A 23,136-nucleotide genomic window follows, 5' to 3' on the forward strand; every position below is an offset into this window, starting at 1 on the left:
GTCAAGTTAGTATAATTATTATTAGTATAACTGCTGGTATCATCGTGGTCCTCGTCGTGGTCCTCGTCATCGTCATTGTCATCATCATCATCATCATCATCATCGGTAGTAGAGGCAGCTTGTAATGTGCTTATCACATTTATTGGTCAAGATCAGTTACAGGATTCTTCAGCAAAACTAGTTGTTTACCTTTGCCAGCATAATAGTAAACTTCAACTCTAAGTCCACTCCAAAAATATAGTTTACTAATAAACTAAAGGTATAAGAACACCAAAGAACTATGTAAATTTGATTTACCATGTTATTTCTCTGTTTTCTCCTTAGTTTTAGTTTCGATTGAGATGTTTCAAACACACAAGACAGTGTCTCATCATATTTTCAACCATTTCAAAAATCATAAAAAATACTTCAGAACTGTGTAAGAAAGTACCTTGCCCCAGAAGAACACAACGGAATTCCAGGGGCCATAAGCAGTGATCTGGTTGATCTAGAGCGTAACACACTGACAGCTCTACCCCCATCTGCCTCCCACACAAAGAACAGGTAAAAGATACAAATTTCTGTCTTTCTATCTTAAGAAAAAGTACACAATGTTTTGCAACTATTACCTGCTTGCATTTCCTCATTGTAAACAACTTTCATTTCATCTTCCTCATGGTCTTTTTCACTCATCTTTCTGTAGTGCTTCTCGAGTGATTTGTATTTCATGTAAAAAAATATCAAACCAACTAATAGAGCTACTCCTGCAGAATAACAACAATAAAATATCAATCAGTTTGAAACAATAGACTAGTTTTTTCACTTAATTATCTTTATTTGTATAACAACATACAACAAAGTACAACATTACAAAAACTACAGCACAAAATAAATTACAAAATAAACAGATGATAGACTATTTTCATCATAAGTCAATAGGAAGAGTTCGTAGGGGGGGGGGGGGGACATGAGGGTAGGAAGAATGCTGGTAGTACTGTCTGGTGGAAGATGAAGGACTGAGTTGAGGGAATAATAAGAAATGAGAAACCGAAGCAGAGTCAATGTTTTAGCAATCGCAAGCTTTCGATGCTGTGCAAACATCTTTCTCAACTGAACATGGCCGGAATCTATTTGTCACGTGAAGTTGGGTGGACCAAGTCATGCGCCAAAACATCCCAGTATAGGGCCGGAAGTTCAAATCCATGGTCTTGATTGAGCATCCAGGACTGGCACACAATTTCAAAGGCCTCACGAATTCTCCTTCTGAAGTTGTTTTCTTCTCTAGCTATGACAGCAGCCTTACTCTCTTCAAAATCGTGGCCTGTGTCCTTAAGGTGTTCTCCAATGCAGGATAGTGTCGAATTTTTAATATTTAAATTAGTCATTAACTGATTACAGCAATTTAAGCCTGTGAGTTGGGAGAGCTTTGTAGGATTCTGGAGTTCTACTGTGTGTGTCATCTCTCCAAACATTTTTATACATCAACAATTTCACTACACTGCAAAAAAAGGTTGTACCTATTAATGCAAGGGGTATTATTATGGCCAGACTTTTCTTTTGACTGCCATCATTAGGTGAGCCACCTTTCTGAGCACCAACTGATGGCCTCTCTTCTGGTGTAGCTGGAACGGTTTCTCTAGAAACAGTTCTGCAAAAACAAAAGCATTACTTTACTTTGTTGATTATGATACAACAAACAAACAGAGGGGCAACATGGTAGAGATAACTTTCAACTGGACAAAGAACTGAAAGAAAAAGAAAAATGGTCTTACAAACACCTCTGGAGGGCGTCTTTCAATTTGATTTTTTTTGGCTTACAAACCCAGTCACCCACCCTTGAAAAGGTCTCAGGTTTTGTGTGAAACTATACTTCAGGGGTAATAAGGTGAGGCTGCTGACCCAACCCCAACATGCTCTTGTAAGCCACTGCAAAATTGTGCAACATCCTGTAGGTGTTTATTTAGTTATTGTAAAGTTAGGATACAGACACTCACAAAGAATGAAAAGATTTCGTAGGCTTAAATACACAGATAAAGAGACATCAACAATAGCTATTTACATAAAACAAGTCATAAATCATAAATTTGTGTTGTAAGAGTTAGTTTCAGAACTCTGCAGAGAGTCGACTGGTATGCATTAAATGGCTAGCCAAAGATGTTTCATTTGACACATTCATGAGCTAAATTATTGTTTCACCCCGGTTCCCTCAGTTTGAAATCAAGGCAAAGTATAAATTATGCATGTATTAAAGAAGCTGTGAAGTATCTCATGCTGTGATGCAGTTTTTAGGTTAAGAAAAATATCTGGAAAAATTGTAACTTCACAATCACCAATCTTAATGCACAGTCAACCAGTCAAATAAACTGTAAACTGTACAGTGTAGATACAAACCTTAAGGAGCCACTGTCAAGAATCCAATCACTTGCTTTAAAGCCATTATTGATAGCAGCTTTGGCTGTTTCCATGGAAACACCTACAAAAAACATTATTATAAGAGTTGATAAAATATCTTTGCTTCACTGATCTGTCAGACAGTTTTGTCATAAATCCTTGGATCCCCAAGGGCTACATGTTAGTCCCCATCAAAAGAGTGCTGAATCATGCGTGTTTGAAACCCATTGACTGAAACTCAATAGAACAAAACCTTAGTCAACTTTGTAGGTCTGTCATTTGTTAACCAATCTTCATGGGAGATAAAATATTTGACTCCTCAATTCAAGGTAATTAATTAAATGATCCCAAAGACAAACTAACTGTCTTGATTAAAAATATTCTAAACAAAAACGGATCCAGATTATTATCTATTTATTAACCAAGAGTAAGGTTTTTATGGGAAATTCTTAAACCAAGACCATGCTGTATTGACCTCACTATTGCTCGGTCAATACGGCATGGCCAAGGCTTGAGATTTTCCTGTAAAAACCGAATTTCCTAGGTTAATAAGATGTTTATTACAGTGTACAGTCAACTCTCACCTTGCGGACACCCCACGATTACAGACGCGCGCTATTACAGACAAAATCCAGATTCCCAGCAAAAGCTATAGAAGTTTAACTGGAAATGACTCCCGCTATTACGGACTCTCACTATTATGGACACTAAACAATGTCCCCAAGCGTGTCCGCTATAACGCAGGACTGTAATTCTTGCAGGCCCATGGGCATAACGCACGCAGCTACAGACACAAGCCATATAATAAGAGCTTTCCATTCAATTCAGTTCAATCTTTACTTACACTATATAGGGAATTTAGATACATTTTGTAGGTAAAGTTATGAAAATAGTAAAAAAAAGTTCAGAAAGACAAAGTCACGAGGAAATAAAATTTATATGTGAATGGTGGCCAAAGTAGCAAAAGCTTTCTGGTTGGCCACCGCCACAGTCAAGAATTCAAAATGGTAGCAAATAAAATTGGTTGAACAATTGAAATTTCAAAACCTGTACATCTATTACCTGAGCTATTAAGTGGTGGAATGAGATCAAACACAACTGTTCCTCTAGTTGGGTCTTCAGTTCCCTTCACCTCAACAGCAGCTATACGATCCCTAAATCCAAAAGAAACATTTCAAACACAAAGGCACAGTGTGCTCTAATCTATAACTAAAGCAAGTTTCATTACATCTACAGAACTGACCAAGTTTTAATAATGAAATATTGTTAGAGATTTCCTCAAAAATACATTATATCATAGTCGGGTATCCTTCATAACTTTTAAAGACTTGGCATGTATCAGACCAGACTTATTGTCTTTGTAGTATTGTCACTTCATGAGCAATTATTTACTTTGACTCTGCTCTCCTTACAGTTCACGAACTGGTATATATTCTACATTGACAAGTTAAAAAATGAAATTTATCCATTTTTTTGTCGATGTTTTGTTGTCTTTCCTTTCAAGGTTTTTTCCATGAGCTTAAAGAACATTTCAGCAAAATATCTTAATTCATATAGCAATAAAGAAGCAAGTGTACTTAACCACATCTTAAAGTGTTCTCGCGTGAAGGATCCAGTATTGAGTTTTTAAACTTTTTTTAATTCATTGAAAAAAAAAACCTTGAAAAAAACAAAACATTAACAAACAAAAATGGTTAAATTTCATTTTTCAATCTTTCAACTTGTCAATGTATAATATATACCAAGTCTAGGCACCTTAGCTAAGAAACTCAAAGTAACAAATAATTTGACTAAACATACTTACTCTAATAACTTAGCTTTCATGCTTGCAACTTTAATGAACTGACGGATGAAGTCCTTCTTGTTTTCATCATCCATAATGGGACCAGTAAAAGTCATGTTCAATGTTTCTGTGCCCTTTAGAGCTGGGGATCAGTAATCACAATTACTTAAGATTCATCTATCAAACAGACAAACCCACATAATTCTCATATTATTGACACTATCAAATATTAACCAATTAGACTACCAGCCCAAGTTTTCTATAAGTGCATAACCTATTAACTTGAGTTGAATTTTTCATTGGAGTATTCTACTGAAATGAGGGGGAGAGGAGTAAGGGGTGGGGAAGATGGGGGTGGCAAAGGGGAAGCAGGAGAGGGTGGGGAAAGGAGAAGAGGGTGGGGGTGGGGGAGAAAAGGAGGAGGGAGGGGGTGGGTAGGAGGACAAGGGGAAAAACATACATATATACATAAACTATATTTTGCTTCAGATTCAAAAATAACACAAAGATGAACAGATAGGCATCAAGAGCAGGGGTGTGAGGAGAATAAGAAGGGGAAGAACACCAGGAAGGAGGAGTAGGATGGATAAGGGTGGGGGGGGGGGGAGGGGGCAGGGGAGAGCAGACAGTGGTTGTTAAGTAGCAGAAAACATCTGTTTTTAGACTTGCCTGTTTCTGTTCGTTCCTTCTTTGGACTTATGTGCTGTAATCCCTCACCAGCATTATTTACAGCAGTCACAGCAAAGGAGTAATATGTGTTGCTGAATAGATGCTTAAATGTAGATGCTGACTCTGAGCCATCAACTGTCATAACCTCAAATTTATCTGTGTTTGATGGGTCTTCAATTACAGTTTTCCCCCACTTGATCTGAAATAAAGTGAAATGAAATTAAAACATTATTGCTCAAAAGCTCAAGACTGTTCAAGGCTAGATCAGTTGTACACAAAAGCCACAGCTAAGACTAGGTGGTGACTTACAGGAGGTGGTCGCTTACAAGAGCTTATACCATGTTGGGTCAATGTTTTGCTTCATTAGCATCTGATAACTGCAGAGACTTTCCCCATGTTTTAAATGTTTTATTCATGTAAAAAGTTAATTTCGAGAAAAAAATCTGGTACTTCCCATTGAGAAAATTCTGTCTCTTGTACTGTCCAGGAATGTGGTATTGTTACAACACCTTATTATCCAATTTTCGCTCTATTATCTGTCAAGTGTTCACTTGTGTAAGGTTAAAAACAAAAGAAAATTTCAAACTTTTAGCTCTAAAATGGTCATGGTAGCTTACGTGAGGTGGTCGCTTACAAGAGGTTCCAAATGTAGTGATTTGACTTGGAAACTTTTGGTATTTCGGAAAACTGGTCGCTGAAGAGGGGTGGTCGCAACTAGAGGTTCAACTGTAGGTTCAACTAAGTTCGCTGTAATTAATACCTTGTATTGTTTGATGACTCCATTTGGTTCAGATGGTGTTGACCACGTGACTTTTATGCTTGCCGAGTAAGGTTGAACGGGTTCTGTTGTGACAAACTCCACAATACCAGGGACTTAAATTAAATCAGTGAAAAAAAAACACCATTAGGTCAAATGACCACTTTGTAGATCATCACAAAGATGTAATCCAAACAGAAATTCAGACACTCTAATATACGCCAAATTTAATACTTTGTGCTGAGCTACAGCAAAAACCTGCATGTAAAAACCTACATTCTTTGAAGTCTGCCAAAGTAGGTTCTTACGGTATATTTTGGGTTACATTTTGGCAATTTAGGTTAAGTTGATTTTTAATAGGTTCTCAATTTATATGAAGGAGATACAGCTGTTGATAACCAGAAAAATAACTACAATTGGGTTTGGTCCATAAGTATACGTCATTTATTCACAACTGTGTTATGATAAACCAAACACAACTGATTACAGAATGTTAATGTAGTGTTGCCTCAATAACATGACTTCCTAATGTAGCTGTAACCCACAAACATATAAGAACCTGCTTGATCTTGCTTGCCTAAACAAGATCTTATATTTTTGGGTTTTAATATGGTAGATTTCTGCCAGTAATTTCGATTCCTAAACCACCAGGGCCGGGTCTTTCAAAGCCTGATCAAGCTAACCCAGGATTAGCGAGAATTTTGATTTCAGTTTTGCAACTTTTCAGCAAGGTTTTCTGTTTAAATTGTTTGTCCTTCAGTTTTGAGTTTGAATAATCTAGAACTACAAAAAACATACCGGTAAGCAGTGAAAAACATTTCTATACAAGACAAATTAATACTTCGGTTAACAACTGCATCACTAAAATGGAGGTTGGGTACCTGAGACATCCAGGAGCTTCAACCATTGGCAGCCAGCTCCTACATGAAGACTGCTCCCACGGTTGGCAAATCCTGGCAACCCAGCCATGAGCCCCCATGCAGTAAGAGGAACAGGCACCCGTCACACTGTTGAAACGGTGGAAAGAGGGAGGGAAAGGGGTGGGAGGGGAACTGCCTGGGCAATGAGCTGCCACACTACAAAAAACGCCAAAAACGCCTCCTGTACGTACATCACACTACGATCCACAAGCACATGGAATTCCGACACATGCTCATGTGTGTCGACACCACTGACTACCAGGGGAACGCAAGCGCTCTTTGTTGTTAACTCTGTTAAATTGCATTTAACTGCATTTAACTTTTAACTCCTCCTGAAAAACCCGGTCCAGGTTCTTACAAGTGGGTTTTTACTGTACTGCACAACCGATGGCTAACTTACTAGTTTGCTGTGTTGTTGCTGTCACTACTGCACTCTTCACACTAGAGCCCAGACTATTTTTAGCGCTAACTGCAAACTTGTAAGTCTTGTAGGGATCCAGTTGCGTTACTGTGAAATTTGTCTGGGAGAGAGGAACTTTAAATGGCGTCTCTCTGAGAGGGCTTAACTGAAAATGAAACAACATATCAAAATCATTGAACACTCATAGCAAAAAAATTATAAAAACCGACTATAAAGGTAAGCAACCCTAAAGCAACTTTTAAAAGGTTCCTATTAAAAAAGACATTCAATGGTGGTCATAGAAAAACTTGTGACGGTTTGAAAAACATCAAGAAAACAGTGGAATTTAACCGTTCTTTAGGTAGTTGGCTGCTTTCTGAAAGTTCCTACAGGTTAAATATTGTTGTATTACATGTAACAAGATATGATATGATGTCACATGACATGGCTAGACATGACATGACATGATATGACATTGGCTTTTCCAGCTCTTGAAAGTAAAAAATACATGGCCTATGACCGTTTCCATTGGAAATGGCCTGTGGGGTATAATCCTGACCAAGAAAGAACCAATTTACCTCAAGACTACCTTGCCATATAGTAATGTTGTGAATACTCCTTATACTGACCTGGTAAACTTCATATGTCAGACTTCCCTTGCTCTGTGCAGGAGGCTTCCACTCTAATGTTATTTCATGAGCAAGTATCTTACTGGCCCTCACATTCTGTGGTGCACCAGGCTCTATCATCAACAAAATGACCATAAAACTCAGATTTCATAGTGGTACAGAGTGGAGGGGGAGGGGTGTGTGGATGGAACCACTCCACAGGGTTTGTGTTGTAGTCAAACATATCTGAATTGTTTTGCATTTAATACGTAGCCTTTGGCTTGCTCTAAGAGATGACCAGTTTTTTATTGGTCATGACACATTCTGACATCACATATTTGACATCATGCAGTCCACCATCATATATTACATTGTTTTCTCAGACAATCAGAAAATAATGTAAACTGACAGGACATTAACTGAAAATGATGATGAATAGAATGTAACAAGGCAGTACATTCTGTGATAATGCTCTAGAAAAGAGGGCAAAAATGAAGAATCCTGTTGAAATAAAAAGACAAAATTTGGCTTCACCCTCATGTCAAAATGTAGTTGCTATGACAATGTCAAATGATGCAGAGAGACAGTTACAAAGTCAAAATCTCAGCAAGAGATGAATGAAAAGTGACAGAAAGTTTTAAGCATCACAGTTGAAAATTCTGAAAACACCTTTCACCTTGTATATTGAAGGGCCAAGTCACCAATCCTCTCTTATCAAAAAATATCCAAAATGTCTTTAAAAAGTAACAAAAAATAGAAAACAGACTCACTTATTATTTGTGTATTTATGGTGATTGATGCCCATGGCCCCTCTCCAGCTTGTGAATAAGCCCATACTTTTAACTCGTATTTGTCTCCAGGTGGTAGCTTGCAGATAATGGCAAAGTTTGTAGGAGCATCAACTGTGCTGCCATCTGGCCGCTGAATTTTGTAACCCTGAAATAATTGAAAGGCAGAGTTCCAGCCAAGTCTCCTTAAAAGCTGATGTAGTTTTACTCAATAAGGAGTATTGCTGCTGCTCCATGCATTGCAAAGCTACTGATACAAATAAAAACTTTTTCACGAAGAAAGATATGTGAGCATAAAGTGTGTTGGTCAAAACTACAACAAAAAAACCTTGCCCAGTTTGGCCCAGACCTGCAACTCTAAATAGTTAACATTGAAATAATTACCACACCACCGCCAGGGATTTTAAAGATATTTCCAGCAGGAAGGCAATTGTTTTCGCAGAAAGGCAAACTTTTTTGAACTGAACTTCTAAGTTACGAGAAAAGCTTTCCTCTAGATCGTCAAAGCAGGTGGGCAAAATCATCCTCACAGCCAGTCAATTTACCCAGTGGACAATGGACTAACGTCCCATCTAGGGGGGAGTTGAAATACTCCTAGTCACTTCATGCTACAGAAACCAGGATAAGCTCCGGCCTCAGATGAGACTACTTGGCTCATAGGCAGCCTTGACCTACCTACTAGCCCTTATTGAAACCTCTGCACTGTACCGCCCTTTGATTCAATCGTACAGAAACAATACCACTTGCTGAACAGACAAATGCAAGGTAAAGATTGTCTTCAAGCCTAGAAGCACATCAAAGCATCTCAGGGTATTTCTAACCTCCCTGAATGGGATACTACAGGTTGGTATAAAGGGCACTAAAATGATTTCAAACACAACAAAAACGCAACTTCCAATTTCCTACAGCTTTGGAGCCATGTAGTCACTGGCAGATTTTCCATTTACCTACCTTGGCTGGAAATGACCTGTTGTCTGACTTTGAAAGATATGGTGGTTTCCAGTTTAGTATAGCACAAGTACCGTTGTCTGACACTTTCTTAAGGTCCCGTGGTGGAAGGGTTGGCTCTGAAATAAATGGTTATGCAGGGGCTTCATTAACATTTTTAGCAGAAGGGCAACTGGTCTTCACTGCAGGCACAACATTTTGAATTAACTTCTTTCTAAGAAAAACTTTCCTCTAGATGGTCAAACCAGGCAGGCAAAATAATCCTCACAGCTGGTCAATTTGCCCATTGCGTGGCCCTGGATTACATTGTTGAAAGTAGACAGAACATATAGCACAGGCTGTTCCTTTAACTGAGCTCAAGATGCAAATTAAGTCTTAGTACCATGGGTATAGTTTGTTCCAGCTTTATTATTTTAGGAGCATGTTTATTATATTATGGTAAAATCCTACGTTAAAGCACCGAGCTTATATAACTTCATAAGGGGTTTTGGAAGGGCTTATAAATGGGGCAGGGGGGGGGCTTGTATCCAGGGGGGGCATACAAGTGGAATGAAAAAATGTTTTGTAATGACAAGATAAAACGTATCTGAGAAACGAAATAAAGCTAACATACCGTCACATCTAGAACTATTATATTTATAATATATTTATTGTGTGTCACAATAATAAACATAATTTATTTCAAAAACATCCACTAAACACTAATGCGACTGGAACAACTGGAATGGAACAGAACAAGAGTAAAAAACTGCAAGTCTTGACGTTTTTTTAAGTTTTTGGGAAAAGTTTTGAGGAAATTTACTAAATTTAGTTTTAACTTAACTAATCATGCTTAGTAAAATTTTCTTTCTGGGGAAGCGGGGCAGGGGTGGGGGGGGGGGGGGGACACAGAGGATAGCGAGAATAACCTTGCCTAGAGGGCACACTCAAAAATTGATTTCCATGCACCCTGCTAAAACTTAGGTGGATAGTGAGAATAAACTTGCCTAGAGGGCACACTCAAAAATTGATTTCCATGCACCCTGCTAAGACTTAAGTGTCAGGTAAGGACAATTTGACATTGAAACAGCCAAAAAGAACCCCTTACTTGATAACTTTGTCAGTGCTTGGGCAGGCCCTGCTGCTATGCTACGACCAGAGTCACTATTTATATAGACCTGCGACAAGAAAAGGCAATTGAATATTTATTCATTTATTTTTTTTATTTATCTTTTTTTTGACTTGCCACACAAACAAAAATAGAATTACATAAGTGACAAAAATTAATATACAAGATTACAATGAAGATACAAAACTACAATTTATATATTAAAGGGATAGAAAACAAAATGGTGAGGGAGCCTAATAAAAACTATGGGGCTTGTTACTTAGGGTTCCCTCTCAAGAAACACCAGATGACAAATTTTCTGAAATATGTTTTCAAATATCTCTTATCCATCCTTACAAGAACCATATTCATATCTCATATTCATCAAATCATTGGCCTGTATAGAGAAAATTCATTGCTGACCAGCTCCAAATGGCTTCATTGCTCAGTAGAAAGGTGTTTGCAATGTAACTGCAAAGGCTGAATTCCTTGAATCCCATTGGAGCCAGAGTAAACTGATATAACTGACACCAACACTACATTTGGATGTTTTATTTTGAATGTTTAATTTTCGGACACTTTCTGTCTCATTCTGGACAAATTTCAAACAAAAATTTTGGACACTGTGATGAAACATAGCTACAGTAAATTTATGCCTTCAACATATGACTAAGACCAAAAACGTCTGTGAAAAAGATAGTTTTACTGCACCCTCAAGATTTTGGAGTAAAACCAAGGAGAAAATAACAAAAACAATTATCTCACGCAGTGTCCCAACTAGAGTTTGCCTTGTAAAGGAAACTAAGAGCTTTAGAGCTGCTTAAAAATTATAAACTATACTGTAAAATAATATTTCAAATGCTTAAAATTCAGACACTTAAAAATTTTGGATGGTTTTATTTTTGGACATTTTTTTGGTCATAAATTAAAATTGTCCAAAAATTTTTGCAAGTAATGAACCCCAGACACTGTTCTTACTGATACTCCTGGGTTCAAATGATTTAATAATGGTTAGGATACACACACAAAAGCTTGGATTAAGATACATGATGTGCTTTAAAGATTGAAGCTTACCTCAAAGAAATAAACAGTATCTTGCTGTAATTTTGTAAAGATTTTGAATAGTGAAGGACCATTGTCAACACTCTTCACAGTGGGGTCATTGTGGGACCAATAGCGGATCTATCAAAACAAAAAAAGTATTTCAGAATTTTTAAGTGTGTTAACCAAATTGTCACTTAAGTCTGTACCACAGACAGGGTCAGACCTGAGTTACAGAGAGCTGATTACTCTTAGAGTGCTGTACGCAAAAAATTACTAAGCACAAAGCTAGTAGGGTGCATAATGTATTTATCTCTTACTGTGTAACTTTTGATGGGTCCATTGGGGTTTGTTGGAGCCTTCCAGTCCACTTTAATGGCTGAAGAATTAAGAGGATATGCACGAAGGCTTTCAGGTGCCCCAGGAGCTGGAAAGGAAAACGATAAAGTGTTGAATAATTAAAATGCTGCTGTGGAAAAATTTGAGATGCACATTACCGGCATGCTGAGTGTGCCACAATACAAAAGACTCCCAAACAAACCATATCAAGCAAGACAGACTTCTCTACTTAACTTCTTCCGAAAGTTAAGTATCATCTGTATCAGCGCTTTGTAACAATGTTTGCAGCACTGAATTGTCATGGCTGAGCTCAGTGAGGTGAAACTCACATGGGGTAAGGAACAACATGCTGCACAAATAGGAATAAATGGAGAGGGATTGTTGTTGCAATTATGTCCCATAGGGGACGGAGAGGATTAAGTAAGTAAAAATAATGTTTGCACACTAAACTTGGAACCATTAGGGTACTTCACAATGTACCTTACATCAAAAGAATTATCTTGTAGTAGCTTTAGATCCATATTGCGTTGTTACCTAGTATTGCATCTCATGAAGACTGAAAAATCCTTTAATTTCTAGTGACTGAATTCTGACCAAATAATAAACTTGTGTCCTGACTAGACAGAAAATGTTAAAACTTACCGCTGGTATTAGTTGTGACAAATGCAAGGTTTGAAAATGTGGACTCCTTGTATTCTTGAGAATATGTCGACACCTTGAGGTAGTATGTTGTAGCAGGAGATAGGTTGTCCAGTATACATGATGAGTTTGTCAGACTTGTGCAGGACACCATCTTGAATTCAACATTACCTGAAGTACTAATTTAAAGCATACAATAGATAGATACACTTTGATATTACTGTTAGATATACTTTCGAACATATTAACTGCTTTTCAACAAAGTTTCAACATCAAACAGGATCAGCCACATGACTCTGCTCATAGAGGGGGACAATATAAATAAAATATTAAATCAATCAATCAATAAATCACAATATTTAGAGAGGAAGCCAGATCAGTCTTGGAAAGTTTTCATGTGGATCCTCTATCCCAGTTGAAGTGTTGGTTTTTGTAGAGGGAGGAAAACCAGAGAACCTGGTGAAAAATCCTTGGAGCAAGGTCGAAAACCAACCCATATATGGCACTATGCCAGAATTGAACCTGGGCTACATTGGTGGGAGACAAGCGCTCTCACCACTGCGCCATTCCTGCTCCCCAGCTACACTTGTCACAGGTATATACAAGTAACCATGACATTTTTACCACATTCTGGTAGAACATCTCTCAACAGAACATCAAATGAAAACTCTAACACCAGATTTGAGTCACACTAGAGAATAAGATGGGTGAGAAATGTTTGGCTCTTTCTTTGTGGCTCTCTATTGTGAGCCACTGACTTACCTTTTATAAACCCGGTATTCTTTGATGAGCTTAATAGCTTCTGTGGCAAATTGTTTCCATTTAACTAAAACTCTTGTGGGCCCAAGAACACTAGCTGTAACATTCACAGGAGTGAGGTCTGTTGACAAAAATTAAGCATGTCAACTAATTCAAACTTCTAGGGTGGAAAAAATCCAGCTAGCCTGCAGTAAAGCTACAAAGAACTACAATCGCACAGGTCCAAACTATCTTTAAGTTCTACATTTGAAAGGCAGGAAACTGCAAATAACCTAAGGGACTCTGAGAATAAACTCAATGTTCCAATACTGCACACAAACTATTACAAAAATAGGTTCAGCTATAGTGGTGCCATTCTTTGGAACAGTCTTCCTTGTGGCTTAAGGGTAGCAGAGTCCCTTGGGCAATTCAAAACCTACTCAATCAAGAACAGTAAGGCACAGCATTTGTGGAATTCAGCTTTTTATCTAAACATTCTTCATTATATTTGTTATCGCGTATTAAACAAAGAAAAATAGAAGTGGTTTCACACAATTGTAGGAGTGCTCGATACAAATACATGTAGAGCGAGAAACAAATTGAGATGGAAACTACAGTTACTCGAGTTTCACGCTTAAAACGATCATCAGATCATCAGTCTGATGATCGCTTTAAGCATAAAACTCGAGTAACTGTAGTTTCCATCTCAATTTGTTATTGGGTATTAAGTATTTTCAAAGCTGACGAATTTTTACCATGGATAAATAAAGATTATCTATCTATATAGGCATCCAATCTCTTGAATCATAGCTGAAGTGAGGTGCTATTCCAAAGCAAAAGTAAAAGATCTTGGACAGTTTAACCCTACCTTTCAAGACTTTGACTGTTACAGATTTTGTTATAGAGTTCAAATAATTTGTTGCAGTGACTGTAACGACGTAGCTAAAAGGCAAAGATATGAAGCATTAATTCAAGCAGTTAATGTGTTGCACTTTGGGTTGTAATTACGTTCAACCATGAATAAATTATCGATAAAGGTTGAAGTACTCATCAATTTGCTTTTAATATCCAAGATTTTTTCAAAGGAGGGCAACAGCGGTAGGGAGCTGTGAGTAAAAATATCTTAATTGTGTATTTCATAACAAAACAAACTGAAGGTTACAAAAAGTGTAGTTCTACAAAATATCCACACCTCCCCAACAGAGGAGATTTTTTCTAAGACCCCACACCCCTCTGGAAATTCCAACAACACTTCATATATTTAAGGTTTTTGGCCTTACAGTAACAGAAACCCCAACCCCTGCACCAAGAAATTCCAATCCCTTCTGTGGAGGAATTATGGATATTTTCTGGAACTGCACAATTATAATTAATATATTATTACAAATACTTTATTCTACAATGCTTCAAAAGTTAAAAATCGAGTATTAGCTTTCATTTTCCTTACCTCTTTGCTTCACTAAAGCTAAGAATATTAACTGGATGCAATCCTTGAGTTTCTTTACCATCATATGTCCATTTATACCGAACATACCCAACTTCTACCTGAAAATGGGCATTTGATAACAAATTGTCAACAAACAAGTCCAGTCACTAACATTATTTGTAACTACAATGGTGCATTTCTATAGACATGTCTGTTTTACAGCTGATATCAAAGATACCTAGATTTCATAGCCTGAAGCTGGATCAGTGTTGGCATATTGGTACTCGACAGTCTGTTACAAACCACTGGTGTGGCGCTTAGCCAAAGAAACTTCAATCTTTATATTTGTTAACAATGTATAAAACCAGTTTATAATAACAGATTATGAAAAAAGGTTTGTTCAGATGAGGTCATGAAGTTTCTGAAGCGTAGCTCCTGGGCCGGGTTGCTCAGAGCCCGATTAAGCTAACCCAGGAAAAGGTAGACTTTTGATTTGAGTTTTGTTTTGTGGTGAGGTTTTCTGTATATTGTTTGGCCTTCTGTTTTGAGTTTTAATAATCACCATATACACAAAACAAAGCAGCAAAAAACATGTGTATAGAAGAAAAAGTTATAATTCGGTTAACTTTTAATCCTGGGTCAGCGTTAACTGGCTTCCGAACAATCTTGCCCTGTTTTCAACAAATTAACCTGACATGAGCCCGCAATCCAATTAAAAACCAGCACTTGGTCAGTGGTCAACTTCAAAAAAAACAAGTGACCTCGATGAGCTGAAAACTTGAGCCTGCGATAAAGTCATGTGATACTTGTCAGCAGATACCTTGTTTTGACAGGTGTCAATTGATCAACATGGATGTCCACTATCAAAGAAGTACAGAGTAAACCAAGGTTGCATGTCTCTGTCAACCTATTATTTGGATTGTGGCCGCCATGTTGCACAACTGTCGCTGTCGCCGTCGTGCGTATGTGCCCACGAGCAATACCACTAACCATGATAACCATGAGAAAATCAATTCAAGGGTTTCCTTTTCTTTCCTATATGAGTATGGGGCTTCGCTTGGTGGTGCTTCGGGCTGGCGGAGCTTCACTATTATAATTATGATTGTGATCGTGATTGTGATTGCAATTGAGATTGCAATCGTGATCGTGATTATGATTACAATTATCATTATGACTGTAGCCAATCACAAATTTTGCAATTAACATTTAATCTCAATGTAATAAACTATACTTACATCTGAATAATTAAGATGTACAGCCAATAGGACGTCTTCGTTTACACCAGGATCTTTGGGACTGAACTTCATCATCATTCTATTGGCTGCAAGTTTTTCTTCAGGAGCAAAAAAAAATCCATCATATTAACTTTAACAATTAGATTACAACCCAAGTTTTCTATGAGCAAATAGTCAACAAGGCATAGCCAAGTTGACTACTAGAAAACAAAGGCAAGTAGTTTAATTGTTTTTATTAGTAGAGACTTTAAAGGATTACAACAGGAAACCTACAATTCTGCGTATTTTTAGGCATATGAGGCTCATTTGGTCTTGCCATGGGTATTTTGGACCATGTCTTGACCAAACTCATCTGATATGCTGCCAAAGTGTACCAAAAAGGTTTGTTATACCTCCCAACTCAAATGCGTTTTCCAATTGGAGGAGAACGTGCCACGTAAAGTGGGTCAAAACTCCTTAGGGTGAACAAAACCCACCAACTCCCTATGGAAACAACAACTTGAACTTTCGACTCGCACGTGATCAGGTCGTGGTCCTTGAAACCGTGGCAAATTTGTGAGCCAGCCAGCATCAAGCAAATGACATCTTTGCATTTTTTTTCTATTTTTGAGTTGGGTGGTATAACAAAACACTTAATGACTGGTCCCACGGGAAACAATGACTTTTGTTTCCCCTAGACCTCAATGTTCCCCTTGGCTTCACCTCAGGGAACATTGAGGGTCTGGGGGGAAACAAAACTCGCTGTTTCCCTTAGGGCCAGTCATCAAGTGCTTCATGATTAGGTACGAAAGCAGTCCATTTAGCTTGATCACAGTAACTTTACCACATATTGAGACTGGTAAGAGACCTTACTTATCAAGAACACAGGCTGACAGGCACCATGCGACAAATGCTTATTGACCAAGTATTACAAGTTACCAACCTTGAACATGCACTTCCAATATCTGCACAAGAGTACTTCGAGTGTTTGATGCAACAACTGATGCAATATACTTCCCAGGCCTGAATAATATTAATAACATTGGCATAAATGATGTTCTAGTTAAAGAAAAGCATATCAATGATTTGGGTTAACTATCATGGTAGTTAAACTAGTGGAAAAAGCAATAACCCATAAGGATGTGAAAAAAGTTGTTTCACTACTACACCACTACTGTTTCACTAACTGTAAATTGCTCCTCTGGCCACTACCAAAATGAAGATAATGCTATTAACAAAACTCAGCTATGAATCCCACACGGAATTCACTCAAGGCTATACTCAGACTGCTACAGGTAGAAAGCAGTCTGCCATTTATTGTCTGGGATGTCAAAAACGACAAAAGTATGGAGGAAGAGAGGGCTTAATAGATTTCTGACACCGATTAGGAGCCTTATAAGACACTGGGGATGTACAGTGATTTTGTCTCCATAAGGCTTTTTCGTGACAGCAAACAATAAGGTAAAAGGTAAAGCCTGCATACAAGCCAAGTTGCCCATCAGGCCAGAGCTTATTTCAGTTTACATACATACAGACATATATACAGACAGAGTTTCCAGCTGGAGTTTCTTGATGTTATATTTACTAGTATTTGACCAGACGGTTCAGCAGTAATATAGTGTACTGAAAACAAAGGAACCCATAAGGAAAAGCACTGTTTTGTTATCTAGCAAATGTTTGATTCTATTTATTTGTATAAGTTTATGAAGGCAGGTAGAAACTATCTTAGTAACATGTTCATTATAAGTCAACGACTGATCAAGATAAATGTCAAGAACATCGGCAACAGGAATGAGTGTGATTTCTTTTCCGAGCATCCAAACAGATGTTGTGGGCAGCTGATGAAGAAGTTGAGGCACACCAATCATTAAGACTTAAGTCTTATCAGGGTTTATCAATGAAGAATTTCGACAACACCATCTGGAGACACTTTGCAGGTCTGCATTTAGATTGTTGATTGCAGTAGATATACCGTAGTTTCTCGGTTATAAGGCGCACGGTTTTTTCGAGGAAAATCTGTTTTCTCGTGGGAAGTTTTTGCCAAAATTGGGGTGCGCCTTATAGCCGAATATTTTCGCGCAAAAAAATCTAACGACAGCAATTTTACCGGAACTTACAGTTAAAACTAGACAAATAAAAGACACTAAACATTGGTCATTGACTTTTTTAAGATTTGGTGGTTCTGAAAAGAACTGGGTGGCTCTGAAAAGAGCCATTGTTGTTGTTTTGAAATTTGTGATGTCTAGTCTTCCTCCTCGCTATCCGTGTCAAACTATCAGATGACGAAAAGGACAAGTACAGTTTAGAGTCATCAATATAACAGGCTGATTTACAGTAAGAAGGGACAGACAACAGGACATTTACATAAATGGTAAATAGCACTGGCCCTAATAATGACCCCTGAGGAACTCCATATTTCAATGGAGGAGCATCAGAGATAGCATCTTGGATGCGTACTCTTTGCCTGCGGCCAACGAGGTAGCTATGGAACCAGTCAAGACTTTGGGAAGAAACAACTAGCATTTGTAGTTTCTGTAATAAAAAACCATGTCTAATACTGTCAAAGGCTTTTGATACATCAAGTAACACCAGAGCAGAGATCTCTTTATCATCAACCGCCTGCACCAGTTCATCTGTAACATGGAGAATGGGGGTTTCAGTTGAATGAAGCTTGCCGTTGCCACTTTGAGTTTAGGCCAGCTTTTTGCTTGCTTTTACAAACTCCACAAACTGCCCATGAGCCAGACTCTCCAACACCTTTGATAATACTATATAGGCAAAAGAGACATTGGTCGATTGTTGCACGGATCTTCAGGATTACCTGATTTTAGGATAGGAGTCACCTCAGCAATTTTCCATGCTCTTACAAAGGAAGAGTTGTTCATAACACTTGTGATCGATGGAAGAATTACTGGTAGGCTGTCCTTGAGTACTCGTGCAGAGACTTAATCATAACCAGGTGCTTTGTTTGAAGGGAGGCCTTAAGTAATGCACTCCACATACTTATCTAGCACTGTGTGAAACTGGAAAGCTTCCGAACACTGACCAGGTGCGGGTTCCACTGTCGACATTCTTTATTAAGTATCAAAATTATGCTCAATAGCAAGGTCACAAGCTTTCTGAGCAGTCTTACTCCCCACTGATATAAAGTATTTCTTGAATTTATTGGTCAGAGCAGATTGATTTTCAGTTGTCAAGGGAATTTTTCGGCTCTTCGTTGGCATACAGTTGTTGATGACCTTCCAGATGGCATCGGTGTTTCTTTTGCTGTTAAGCAATTCAGTTCCCACATGAGCTTTTTCCATGTATCTTAACTCACACTTAACTTCCTGTAAAGTTTCTGTAGCATGAAGTGATTAAGAGTATTTCTACTTCCCCTAGATGGGATGGTAGTCCATCACAGGACTATCCCAAGCATTAAATTTGCTGGTACCCATTTATACATCTGGGTGGAAAGAGGCACTGTGAGAGAAAAGTGCCTTACCTGAGAACACAACACAATGTCCCCAGCAGGGTTCGAACACAGACCACTCGATCCGGAGGCGATCACACTAACCATGAGGCCACCATAGCAGTATTTATATGAGATCAGTTGGCTTATTTTTAGCTTGTCCAAATTTTCCATGCTTGAGTGTATAATTGTATTCAAAATAAATGCAGGCAAGGGTTAGTTGCATCTTTCAACCATTTGCATTTGAGTTTGTACCAAAGACTTGTGTGGTTAATTAAGTGGATCTTACTTGGAATACACGTGCTGCTGAGTGGCAAATTTTATTCCTGTCCCTTTTGCTCCTTGCCCATCTCCAAAGAACCACCTGATTACAAAGCAACATGAAGACATATTAATGACTTTTCTGCACGTTCTTCACAACATTGTTCAACTTTCACCCACTATATTGGTTACAATATATTTTTTCACCAGAATTCAAGAAGTAGACATGCGTTTCCCACAATTCAGTAAGTGTGAAGCTTGACAAAAACATCTTTTATTATATATGGCTAGCCCCATGAGTGGGCAAGTTAAACCAAATCCAAGGTGGAGCAGGGTGAATTTTACGTGGCAGTTTACATATATGATATCCCAAGTCTTGCCACATGGACTTTCATCTCTCTTACACTCCAAATGAAAACCAAAGAAATTACATGCACTTGTTCTAAGCAACACTCCCAATAGAATAAAGAAATTGTCAATCAATCTTTTATCAAAGGTTGTGTCCTGACTGAAGGTATTTCAAATCGTTCTTACAAGAAAATTAATCATGACGTTGTTTCACAACCCTCACCTATATGCAATATTTGGCTGATATGCTTTTGCAAGAGAAGCAGTGAAAGACACCTTGGCCCCAGTTTCAACTGCAATATTGCCATCTTCAGTGACATTGTTACCTTTGCCTGTTAGGGTTAAATTTTGCAACTCTGCAAAAAATAACACACAGTCTGATAAAGGACACTGTATCCTAAACATGCTCTAAGTTTAAGGTTCCAGTGACTCATGATAAATATCTATCTTGTCCAGAAAGTACATATATTGCAAGCTAGAGTATGCTCGATTACATTGCTAAAACAACTCTAATTCAGGGCTAAAAACTCGACTCAAAATCAACTCCATTTCTGAAGCTGTTTCTGTTGGCTCCCTTGACATCCTCCTCTGTTCAAGTTCCCTCATTACATAATAGCTAATAAAGGAAAATAGTTATCAGGGCTCCAAAAAAGTACCGCCTGGTTGTCCTAGACATGTAAATTTTCCTGCTTGGCAAGCAGCTATACTGTACATCTTCATTTGCCTAATGGGCAAGGGATCAGGCATGTCGTTGGTCAACTAAATCAATTAAGAGCAAACTAAGTCTTACCAACGGCAAGCAAAATTTGAGAGCTACCTGTCCAAAGAGCAAGCTGGAGTCAAGTTTTTTTCGAGCCCTGGTTATGAACATAGTAAAAGGCTATCTATACCTTTGATAGGACAGGGTGTCGAAACTGGCAAAAAGTCTTTCTCAGATCCATTTACACACGTGTCTCCTTCGATCTTACGGAACCTAACACATAATAAGAGAATGTAGAATTCAAGAGAGGATGATGTCAAAAATATACTTACAGTCTACTCAAAATTTTCTCCCAAAAACGTTTATTTTATGAATAAAGATTTATTTCTACATTTAATTTGAACTTCCAGGGGTTTCATTAAGGGCCGGGTACTGGGCAAATTGACTGACTGTAACATACCAGGGTGCATACAATAGCCACACTGCTTAGATTTTCACCTGTTTATATATGTCCTCAGAAAGAGCAGATCATGATTACGTTGGTGACACAAAAATGCATACAGTCAAACCTCTGGTTGCAACCACCTCTCCTCAGCAACCAGTTTTCCAAAATACCAAAAGTTTCCAAGTTAAATCACTATTATTTGGAACCTCTTGTAAGCAACCAACCTCTCCTAAGCCATCACAACCACTTTTAGAGCTAAAACTTTGAAATTTTCCTTTGTTTTTAACCTCCCGTAAGCAACCATTTGACAGATTAATGGAACGAAAAATGAATAATAAGGTGCTGTAACATTATCGTATTTCTGGCTAGTACAAGAAACGGAAATTTCTCAATGGGAAGAACCAGATTTTTTTTCTCAAAATTGACTTTTACATGAATAAAACATTGCATCGGCGTTGGCACGTGGGGTAAGTCTCGGCAGTTACCACATTCTGATGAGGAAAAATTTTGACCCATTATGGTCTAAGCTCTCATAAGCAACCACCTCCCATAAGCGCTTATGGGAGGTTCAACTGTGTTAACAAACTTTGTGACAAAAAGTACCCGGCATAAAAGCCTGATGTAGCCGGTGACTTGTGTCGAGCGCCAGCTTATTTTGAAAACCCTGACAAAGATGCCAAGATTGCTGCTGGAAGGTCTACAACAGTGTACATTTTCTTGTTTTGCTTCGGTTAAATTATGATTGTATCCATGTTTCTTTGGACACAAGTCAAAACCAGTTCTATTTATTGCACATATAACATCATCATCATCATCATCATCATCACAATAAGAACGAGAATGAGAACGAGAACGAGAACGAGAACGAGAATGAGAACGAGAACGAGAACGAGAACGAGAACAAGAATGAGAACAAGAATGAGAACAAGAACAATATTTACCAAGCTAACACTAAGTTAATTAGGGTGGTCCTCTATCTACATTGCTACAATTTAATATGTGGAGTGGCTACAAGTCGTACCACAAGACAGACATCATAACACCACAACAGCAAACAAACACAGATTATATCATAGACTCTTGTCAAGCTTCATAACCATTTCTCTTCACTGACTTCATTCTATGCTTCAAAAACCTTTGCCTTTTGATACTTTGCTCCTCAGAAATTCACAAAAGGGTAATCTTCTTTGAGGTGAAATTGATATTTCGTGAAACTAGCTGAACAATCTGTCTCCTTGAAACAGGCTTTTCTTTACTGCCCAAAGTAGTCTTGCACTTAAATAATTATTGTAATCGTACCTAAAGATACCATTATATTTCTCACCCTTGGGTCCTGTTGTAGTTTGTACCCTCAGGACAATTATCAGGTATAATGTCATTATTCAAGTCTTCACTTTTAATGCGAGTACAGTCTTCATCAAAACGCTTTCTTTCAAAACCATAGTCACTAAAAATAAGTCAAGCATCTTTGATTAAACACCTGAAATCTTATTATGTTAAAAGCAAGCATCAAGATGCAGCAAAAACAAAAGCAAATTAATGGAATCTTGTGTACTAAAGGCATCCACTGTTGAGTGTCAATCAATTCCTTTGATCCATCCTCGATCAACACTCAATCAACATCTCGATCAACAATATTATTGATCGACATCTCACTTGATGACTCGGTTGACACTTGGCCGACTTGCGATCAACGTCTCAATCGAGTGTCTGTCCATAGGTGAGAATTCAAAAAAATTGCTGGCTGGGTGAGATCTTCAAAATGAACTGTCTACCAACTTCACTGATTCACTAACATCACAACACATGCATGACAACAAGCAAAAGATGATCAATTTTGGAATCTCCTTACCATTCAAAATCATCTCGGTTGCACTCACAGTTTTGAACAATTTTGAATCTCTTATAGTCACGACCTGTATGGCAAGGTAGGGTGAAATTTCTGGTCTCGAACTGTTGTTGGCGACCAAGAAGACAGCCATCCGTAAACTTGGTAAAACCAGAAGCATTACACAATGGACCTGCCATTAAAATTGTTTCTTTTAGTTACTCACTTCAAGCTTAGGTAATGTATCAAACACAAAAGAATGTGTTTCACCACATTTCCAAACACCGAGAGAAGAGTTGAAAATATGACAGGTGGCAGAGTATTTTTGAAAAACATTGTGGTTTTTGGAATTGTGGTCAGACACTGTTTTGAGTGT

General features: G+C 38.0%; 1 protein-coding gene across 1 annotated transcript in view; it reads right to left on the minus strand.

Moving 5' to 3' along the window:
- LOC110052179 (uncharacterized) overlaps positions 1-23,136 on the minus strand; it is a 41,094-nt gene that overhangs the window by 2,110 nt on the left and 15,848 nt on the right. The window contains exons 14-38 of the mRNA XM_089280477.1: positions 22,785-22,953; positions 22,257-22,379; positions 20,678-20,760; positions 20,011-20,143; positions 19,468-19,542; positions 16,671-16,750; positions 15,749-15,846; positions 14,535-14,632; positions 13,956-14,029; positions 13,112-13,229; positions 12,353-12,528; positions 11,692-11,798; positions 11,405-11,512; positions 10,331-10,400; positions 9,247-9,362; positions 8,278-8,443; positions 7,529-7,641; positions 6,900-7,065; positions 5,583-5,695; positions 4,823-5,021; positions 4,175-4,295; positions 3,433-3,524; positions 2,371-2,452; positions 1,497-1,627; positions 609-743 (exon numbers count right to left, since the gene is read on the minus strand). Coding sequence (XP_089136603.1) covers positions 609-743; positions 1,497-1,627; positions 2,371-2,452; positions 3,433-3,524; positions 4,175-4,295; positions 4,823-5,021; positions 5,583-5,695; positions 6,900-7,065; positions 7,529-7,641; positions 8,278-8,443; positions 9,247-9,362; positions 10,331-10,400; positions 11,405-11,512; positions 11,692-11,798; positions 12,353-12,528; positions 13,112-13,229; positions 13,956-14,029; positions 14,535-14,632; positions 15,749-15,846; positions 16,671-16,750; positions 19,468-19,542; positions 20,011-20,143; positions 20,678-20,760; positions 22,257-22,379; positions 22,785-22,953 — 2,946 coding nt within the window. The remainder of the gene's footprint in view (positions 1-608; positions 744-1,496; positions 1,628-2,370; positions 2,453-3,432; positions 3,525-4,174; positions 4,296-4,822; positions 5,022-5,582; positions 5,696-6,899; positions 7,066-7,528; positions 7,642-8,277; positions 8,444-9,246; positions 9,363-10,330; positions 10,401-11,404; positions 11,513-11,691; positions 11,799-12,352; positions 12,529-13,111; positions 13,230-13,955; positions 14,030-14,534; positions 14,633-15,748; positions 15,847-16,670; positions 16,751-19,467; positions 19,543-20,010; positions 20,144-20,677; positions 20,761-22,256; positions 22,380-22,784; positions 22,954-23,136) is intronic.

Source organism: Orbicella faveolata, unplaced genomic scaffold, assembly GCF_042242905.1.
Source record: "Orbicella faveolata isolate gen_17 unplaced genomic scaffold, um_ofav_v1 contig_47, whole genome shotgun sequence".
NCBI lineage: Eukaryota > Metazoa > Cnidaria > Anthozoa > Scleractinia > Merulinidae > Orbicella > Orbicella faveolata.